The sequence below is a fragment of the Ipomoea triloba genome, chromosome 5, assembly GCF_003576645.1.
Source record: "Ipomoea triloba cultivar NCNSP0323 chromosome 5, ASM357664v1".
In the NCBI taxonomy this organism is placed as follows: domain Eukaryota; kingdom Viridiplantae; phylum Streptophyta; class Magnoliopsida; order Solanales; family Convolvulaceae; genus Ipomoea; species Ipomoea triloba.
In genome coordinates, this window is record NC_044920.1 from 176,314 (window position 1) to 185,074 (window position 8,761).

The 8,761-nt window shown below is 32.1% G+C and overlaps 2 protein-coding genes across 4 annotated transcripts in view; both read left to right on the top strand.

Moving 5' to 3' along the window:
• The first annotated feature begins 933 nt into the window (after window positions 1-933).
• LOC116021274 (zinc finger BED domain-containing protein RICESLEEPER 2-like) lies at window positions 934-2,034 on the top strand. The gene is made up of 4 exons (XM_031261899.1): window positions 934-1,011; window positions 1,092-1,489; window positions 1,580-1,693; window positions 1,743-2,034. The coding sequence occupies exons 2-3, from the start codon at window positions 1,100-1,102 to the stop codon at window positions 1,625-1,627; spliced, it is 438 nt and encodes a 145-aa protein (XP_031117759.1). The 5' UTR covers window positions 934-1,011; window positions 1,092-1,099; the 3' UTR covers window positions 1,628-1,693; window positions 1,743-2,034.
• Window positions 2,035-7,642: 5,608 nt separating this feature from the next.
• Window positions 7,643-8,761, top strand: part of LOC116019712 (protein NEOXANTHIN-DEFICIENT 1) — a 5,820-nt gene continuing 4,701 nt past the window's right edge. Inside the window, exons 1-2 of one of the 3 annotated variants that reach the window (XM_031260007.1) lie at window positions 7,643-7,970; window positions 8,092-8,220. The gene's annotated coding sequence lies outside the window, so the exon portion shown is untranslated. Of the gene's footprint in view, window positions 7,971-8,019; window positions 8,221-8,761 lie in introns of those variants that run through there. The other 2 variants (XM_031260008.1, XM_031260010.1) reach the window with 2 other exon arrangements.

Consider the following 8,761-nt stretch of genomic DNA (forward strand, 5'->3'; position numbering starts at 1 on the left):
GAACGGCGTCTCCCGCAGCTACAACAGGTGCTGTGTATTTACTGTGTATTAAGATTTATGGCTTTCTGCTTTCTGCTTTCTGGCTCTGTTCAAACTTGTTAAAAGCGCTCGCTGCCAACGTCGACCATCCTCCTTGTCGGCTGACTATCCTTCTAGTTTTTATTTTTTTCCTCTGGGTGTTAAGTTTATATATATGCTGGAGTTTGTGGATTGGTGGAATTTTGTGGACATTAGGAGTCTTGGAGAGCTCAGAGCAGAGAGGAAAGCTGGAGTGTTGGGCTGTTGGCAGCTGGCAGACTTGCAGAGACTCAGAGAGCTCTCTTTTTTTTTTTTTTAATTCTTAAAATTAAGTTGTGACTTCTAAAATTATTATTATTCAAATTAAAATGTTAAATTCAGTTAAATGTTAAATTCAATTACATATTTACATTTAATTCAAATATTCAATTAAATTTAAACATTAATACTTTATTATTGACTAGGTTTGCTTTGGTTCATAAACCTTGAGATGAGTACATCTAAATTATGGTCAAATTCAGAGTCTTGAGATTCAGTAGCCAATTTACATTCTTGTGCTTGCTGCTTTGTAGTAATTACTAATTAGTGTTTGGACTTTGGCTTATGTTTTGGTGTTGTGAACTTAATTAGTTTTATTATTATTTTCAGTAGTCATGTCCACTGAAAATTCATCTATTCCTCAAAATACATACACCTCAAGTAATGCAGTTGGTGAAAATATTGAAACAAATATTGAGGTGAATGAACAAGCTGGAGCATTTGAAAAAATAGGATTACATTCCAATGACCATGATACACAACAAAATGAAGAAACAGTTAGCCAACAAGATTTTCAAACAAACAAGAGAAAAAAGACATCATGTGTGTGGGATGATTTTACAGTTATTGAGCCAGATGGAATAAAGAAGGCAAAAGTGAAGGAGATCATTAATACTCTTTATGAAGAGTATGTTGCTAAATCAATCAACCAAGGAATTTTTACAAGTCCGGCAGGTACTTTGCAGTTTGCACAATCAACCAAATAATTATTTTTATTTTATTATTTTATATTAACAATTTAACTTTTACACTAGGTTCTTCAATGGCTTTTGAGAGCCAAGTCAGCCACCAAAGTTCTACACATACTTGGGATGATTTTGATGCATATTGTGCACAAGTTGAGACTGCAGAACCTAAAAGATCAGAGTTAGTGGACTATTTAGAAAAAGGGCGTCTTAAAAAGAATGAGCTTCCTAGTGACTTTTCTTGTTTGGACTGGTGGAAGATGAATAGAATGCAGTATCCAATACTGTCAAGAATGGCGGCAGATATTTTAGCTATACCTGTTACTAGTGTGGCTTCAGAAGCAACGTTTAGTGCTGGAACAAGGGTAATTGATTCTTATCGTGCATCATTGTTACCGGAAACAGTACAAGCTTTACTTTGTGGGGGTGATTGGCTTCGACATATACACGGAGTTACCAAAAATAAAGTAAGTTTATTTTTAATCTATAACTTTTCTACATTGTCTTTTAAAAATATCTAGTTAACTACAAGCTTGTTTACCTTTTATTTTTTTCAGAAAGATAAATCGTACCAAGAAATTTATCTACCTTTATCCAACTCATGAAAGTACGATGAAGACTTGTAGTTGATGTGGAATTGTCAGCTTGTATGGACTATTGAGTACTTTGAACTATGCAGTTTGGAATTGTCAGCTTGTATGGACTATTGAGTACTTTGAACTATGCAGTTTGGACTTATGATGTATTATTAGTAATGTATGAGTACAAAAATTATTATTATTATTTGATGCATCATGCATGTAGTTAATTAAGTCAAATTCGAGCTCCAACACGAGCTCGAACTCGAGCCATGACGAGTCGATATTCGGCTCGAGCTCGAGCTCGAGTTCGAACAGTCGAGCCAATCGAGCCGAGCTCGAGCTGCTCGAAAATAAGACGAGCCGAGCTCGAGCTTCATTTTTTGAGCTCGATCGAACTCGAGCCGAGCTCGAGCTCTCATGTTTCGAGTCGAGCTCGAACTCGAGCACCTCTAAGTTCGGGCTCGGCTCGGCTCATTTACACCCCTATTCCAGCCTATGGACCCACGCATTAGCGTGAATTTCATCACTCACATTTTATCTAGCACATTTTGCCCATACTCATTGTACTTTGCTTTGCTGATGGTCAAGAAAGTTAATTGTTTTATATTTGCTTACATCATTTTAGTTGTCCTTTTATCTAGTTTATTTATCTTGCACCTTACTTCGTTTGTACTTCGTTTCCGAGATTTCAGTGGAGTTGCAGGCGAAATCTCTAATTGATCGTTTTTGCACGTTTGCTTATGTATTTGAGTAGTGTATATCTAAAAACATAATAACTATCGATCCAAGTTACTCTTGATTTATGTCCGTTTTTTCCGTTAAGTTTTATTGTACTTTATGTTATAAAAGTTGTACTACATAATTTTTTGGACAAAAATGTCCCTACCGTTATAACTTCTGTTATCTTTTTACATTATAGTTACCATGCACATGCACACACGATATTTTTTCTTACATTCTTTAATAGTAAGTTTGAAATAATTTAGATTTTAATTAAATATTACCATAGTTATATTTAGAAATTTATCATTTCTATAATTCTTACTTCAATAATATTAATATGAATTCTACAATTATAAATAAATATTATATATATATATATATGTGTGTGTGTGTGTATGTATGTATGTATGTATATAGATATATATAGGTACACACTATTATTTTAAAATAATATTAATATCATAAATGTTCAACAACATAATGTATTTGCAGTTGAATTGAGACAGGATTTTTAGATATCAAATTGTGAAAGTTGTTGAATTGAGATATTTGAAATCAAGTATTATGTATATTCATATATGAATATGAATTTATAAGGGATATATCTCTAATTAGAAGAAGACTGCATTTAAACAAATTTTATTCATTTTCAAAGAAAAAAAGTTGTAATACAACGTTGAGTACCCTTAAAATTACAGTGGAATATATTCACCACAATGAATTTGAATTTCTTGTGTTAATTTCAAATACATACACAACAAAAATTTTACTCAAATATCTATAAAACTTTGACAACTAAAAAAAACACATTATATTTATTTCAAAACGATTTATTAATTGAGTTTAAATATTGGGCACAAGTCTTCGCGCAAAGCGCGTAGAAAAAACTAGTACAAATATACACGTAATACATATTACTTAATTTACTTAGCTCTTTCGTTGTTTGTTTCATTAATATGAGGTATTTCTTACTCTTTCTTATGTTCTCTGTTTCATATTGATGTTGTTATGAATTGATTTCATTTATGTTGTGCGTTGGCCTATGCCTTTACTTAATTCTCAGAGCCGCTTGCTATACTTTTTGCCATTAATTCGTTTCATTTGCGACGATCAATGATCGTATGTGTCTATACATTACCCTATGCCTTTACTTAATTCCCTGGGATCATTCTCCCAAATGTCTGTTTTCTGTTATGTTTTGTTGTTTTTTCGGTTTGCTAAAAACTACACACAGATAAATAACTCTCATGTCCTTCTCGGTATGTGCTTGTCACTCATCTATTGCGAGTCATATATTATTCTTCACGTTGGTGTGCCGGTTCGTTATTTCTCATGTGTTTTGATTCATGCTCATTTTGCCAATGCTTAGGCTTAGGCCTGTGGCACGGCGGGGCAATCGATTTATGCTCGCAGTATTGTCTGTTAATTGTTTAGATCTATTTATGCCCCGGTTGATATATGTGCGTTCATCTTTTACCCTTATTCATATCGTCATTGTGCTACCCAAAAATTCATTGTCTCGATTGGCACGGTCATGCTAATTCATTCGAGTATGGGGTGACCACGGGAATGACCATGCCTCTAGCTGTGTTAGTTCTCCTGCTGAGCTTCTTATTCATCTTTTGTTGGTCTAGTTTTTCATTCGACTCTAATATCCTCCAAAAAGCATGAAAGTAACTTTTTTGTTTTGTTTTGTTTTGTTTTTTTTTTTTTTTGATTCAAGTGAGAGATATTGTACCTAAATGCACAAACAACACAAATAAGAGCTCTTTTGAACATGATAATTACATTTTGGAGCTTGAAAATAGAATTAAATCAAGAGTAAAATGCAAGTAAAATAATAAACTTATCAAAGTAATTTAAATATTATTTACAAATTAATAATATAATAAGTGGTGAGTATCCGTAATGCGCACCCACACCCGATGGAACAATGGTAAGTTTTGAAAAAAGTTACTCATATATAATACAGGTCAGGAATGAGGTGAGTAGAGAAAGTATAAGGTGTGCCCGATAGTAGATGTAACTCTCACGGCCCATTGTTATCCCTACCTACATAAGATATGCATTCTTCGAGGCCCAAAATACTTTAATTTTGTACCAAGTAGTCTCATTATTTATTGATAATATGATTCCCCTCAACATTATATTATCTGGAGAGGAAAGACACAATATAATGGAAAGATGGTTATGCAGCCTTAAAATTAAACATGACAAAGCATATGACCTTGTTGTGTAAATTTTATAACTAAAATCTATCATGCTCAAAATTGGATTCAACGAACGACAGATAAAACTTAAATGGGGAAACAAATTGTTTGAATCGAAAAAGAAAATAAAAAATTAAAGATGATTAGATTTATAATTTAAAAAATCAATGATATCTAATGTGATATCTCTATGATACATAATCTTATGAGAAGACAATAATATCAGTTTAGCAGAGATAAATAACAGGTGTTGTTCACAGCAAAAGACTTTAGCCATCCATTTTATTTGGTCTGATATCAAACCACCAAACAATATAATACCTGTGGTATCCAAGAATATAATCATTAAGCTTGCAGGCATCATATCACTACTGTACTGACAATAGGGGGCGCCAAATTCCTTTCAGGGAGTAGTCCAAGGAAATAAAGTTAATTGATTAGTGAGTTAGTGGCATGGATGCATGCCAAGTTATTCAAGGCATGAAAGTGACGTGCACATACATATATATCTGCTCCTTTTTCTGCAATTTCTTCATGCAATCCTACCCAAGCATAATATTTGATGGACAATTCAACCCTACTTTTGTCTTATCACTTTATATTTATTATACTTTAAAAAACATACACTACAAACTATTTTGAACAAATTATCTACACATTTTTACGTGCAAAAAACTTAAACCTTCGTATTTGTGGTTGAAAACAACTGTTGAGTAAGACTTCTCATCCACTAAAGTAATGTAATGTAGGAAATTTTTATAAAAAAATTTTGATTGATAGTAATCCTGACTTGATATCTTGTTATTGCCCTTTCGTGCCCAGTTCATCATAAAATCTTGACTTGATATATTTGATAATTTTATAGTTAAAAAGAAAGAAAAAAAAACCTCTAAGCTATATATTTTAAACTTTTCAAAAAGTTGAAATGTATATATACTTTTTAAATGTGAGATAAATATTAGTTAAAATTATTTAAAAGTTCTATTTCTCCAACGACATAGCCTCATAGAAGCAATTTTCTCATTTACTAGTTATCTATTTTGAGTGTATAATATATCAAATTAAACTCGTGTGAGGTGAATAAGTTAACGAGTCTTTTTCAACTTAACTAGATGTATGTATTGGGTTTTGTTGAAAAAAATAGCATAAAGTGGCTATTTTGTGGTACACATATCTATGGGATCCACTTCTGATTTGGGTCAAGTCAAAGTGAATTCGGGTTTTTCGTAATAAGACGAAGAGATTGATATATTGTATGCCCAAAACGGATAATAGGTGAATGATAAATTGATTATCAAAGTATACTTATTTGAGTTGAAAAATGAAGGTTGAAAGGCTTTAAAGTAGCTTTTGTCCAACATTGGTTTGGAGAGTGAGTTTGTACCACTATATGTACAAAAACCTTTTAAAGACATATTGAATTGCATAACATAGAGGCTCTCTTTTGAAATTTCAAAATGAGCTTGAGAAAGCTAAGCTTGACTTGGCGTTCGGCTTAATTCATTAGGTGATTTTACACACTAGAAAAAATTGTAGCTTGTTTTATCTTATATTATTTTCCATAAATAATTTTTTTCATTGGATTATTTCGTAATAGGTTTGAGCCACAAAAATAAATTTAACTATAAATGTCATTTTATGTTAATTTTTCAACACATCTTACCATCCAACAAATCTAGATCAACACAATTAATCTGATCAAAGAGAGTATTACCCTTACTTCAAACCCAAAAAAAAAGAAAAAGAAAAAAAAGAGTATTACCTAACAAGTCAACAACAATGGTAATAAGATTTCATGTTTGTAGATTACTAACTTATGTAATCAATGACGACAGGTCCACAAAGTATGTTATTGATAATTTGAATTGAAACCATACAAATTATATATTAGAAATAACAATCAAATTGTTTAATTTGCCACCAAACTCTACTCTAATAATATATTAATAGATTTTTGCCTTTGGTTTAAAAAATAAAAGGTGACTCTTTTTGTTGGGTAGGTAATTACTTACCACGCATTTTATCTTTTTCTCTTTTCATTTGTTTTTTTTTTTATCTTTTGGATCCACTTTTGTTATCGGTTGGTCCTACCAGAAAATATACACCATGTTTTTCGAGCTTCTTAATTTAGTTAGTGGGTTGTCGTGCACTTGTGCATAAATATTTTGGTATTTGATAAATGGTGGTTAGCTGATAATTTATACTTCTTATGGTTGATAACAAATTGAGTTAGTTGGTTTGACCAGCGGATAGTATTAGTTAATATTAAAAAAAATTTAGAAAATTAACTGTTTATTTCTAGCTTGATTGTATATAATATGACCTATAAAGATATAGATATATTGTGTTAATTTCATAAACCTTAAATTACTTTTACAATTATTATTATTGATTACAAGAATAAGTGAAATCAAAAGGAAAGAAAACATTATTATTGTTGTTAAAAAAACAAAAAGGAAAAGGGGCACAAATAAAGAGCAACAAGAGAAATTAATATAAATGTTAAGGATCATTTCATAATTAATGTCAATAAACTAACAACAAGTTTTACTATTCTTAACTTTGGGAAAAAGGTCAAATAAGTCGCTAAAATTTACACTAAAAGTCAATTAGACCCTTAAACTTTTAAAATGTGTACTTAAATGCTCAAACATGTTATTTTTTGTCAAATAAATCAAATTTATCGGTAACTAACATTTTACCGATAAAAAATCGCTGAAAAACGTCACCAACAACCAAAAAGGTCGCCTTCTCCGGGGGAAGGCGATTGGTGACTCGCCACTCACGGGAATTGTTGATAGTGCCGGTGGCCAGACTGATACAAATAACATGTAATAACAAGTCATTTACATGTTTTTGGACTTCATTTCCTCAATTTGACATATTTAAGAGTTTAATTGTACCTTTTAAAAGTTTAGGAGTTTAATTGACTTATAGTGTAAAATTTAGGGGTCTATTTGCTATTTTCCTTTTAACTTTTTAAATTGTCCCAATAAGTTAATACAAAACTTAATAAAATCAGCCAAATTTGAGCTTATCCGCCATTTCCCAAACATTTTCTTTTCTCTCAGGCTTTCTTTGTTTTACCAATCCCCATAAAAAGATAAAATGAGGTTTATTTGAGAGTTGAGAGAAAGAGGAGATTTCAGCAGCCGGGGCAGTATTGAACTAATAAATTAAAGGGATTTTAAAGAAGATGACAAATTAAAAGCAGTGTGAGATCACAGATGAGATGCGAATGGTGTGGTTTTGCTGTACGCCGGTACCCGTGAGAGGATAGATATCATAAATTAATGAAGGAGCTGAGGAGGATGTTCCATGGTTCATGGTTGGCCCCAAAACAAAACCAGAAACATTTTTTTATTAATCTCAAAATTTTTTACAACATTATGAACTGAACTACAGTGTTTTTTACACAAGCTAAGGTCGGCCTTGTACGTTTTTCTTATCTTTATCCAATACGGAGTGTTATTATTTGAGCAGAAGTTTTAGTTTATCCACTTATTTGATTTTGGTGGTGATGTAACGTAAATGTACGTCTTTCATTAACTTCAGGTCTGTCGGTCCTCTCCTACATACCTCTTTCCTCAGTTCATTAATCTTCTTTTGCACTCACGCCAGGATGCTCTCTGCTTAGGTTTTCTTCAAAATTCTTGCAGTTTTTAGCTCCAAAATTCAATCTTTGTAAGTTCAAACCACCTCCCTTTACTGTTTTGTTCTGTGGGGTTTTTTTGGCATATCATTATTCATCATATCGCTTCTGTCTGTGCTGAATTAACAACTTTGCATATACCCTGACTTCTCAAGTGGAATGGGCTAAATACCCAATGTAGGAGGGATTTCTGCATAATTTCTTTTCCGCTTCGAGTATGCTTCTTTTTGTTTCTTCCGTTCCGTGCTTACGTAGTACTTGTTTGGCTTTGGTTTTTATTTGAAAATATTTGCTTGAATTGGTTGTTAATTGATTGATATGGCATATGCTTGTCAAGCTTCAAAATAGAATGGAAATATGAAGTAAGTAAAGTTACTTGTTAGTTAAGCCTATGTGGGGCCTGCCTGCCAGGCATCAATTCTTGAAGACACATCATCAGGGGCTTTCATCTTGAATCTCCTTTGGGACATCTTTTCAGTAGTTTTGCTTTGTTGTGTCTGGTTTTCTTGTTAGATTAGGTTGGCCAATCATGTTCTTTATATGCAAAAAAAAAAAAAAAAAAAAAAAAAAAAA

Excerpts from the sequence above, each read along its gene's own strand:
- LOC116021274 (XM_031261899.1), top strand. The coding sequence starts at position 1,100 with ATGGCTTTTGAGAGCCAAGTCAGCCACCAAAGTTCTACACATACTTGG. Across the intron at positions 1,490-1,579 it reads ACGGAGTTACCAAAAATAAA|AAAGATAAATCGTACCAAGA; the intron begins GTAAGTTTATTT and ends TATTTTTTTCAG.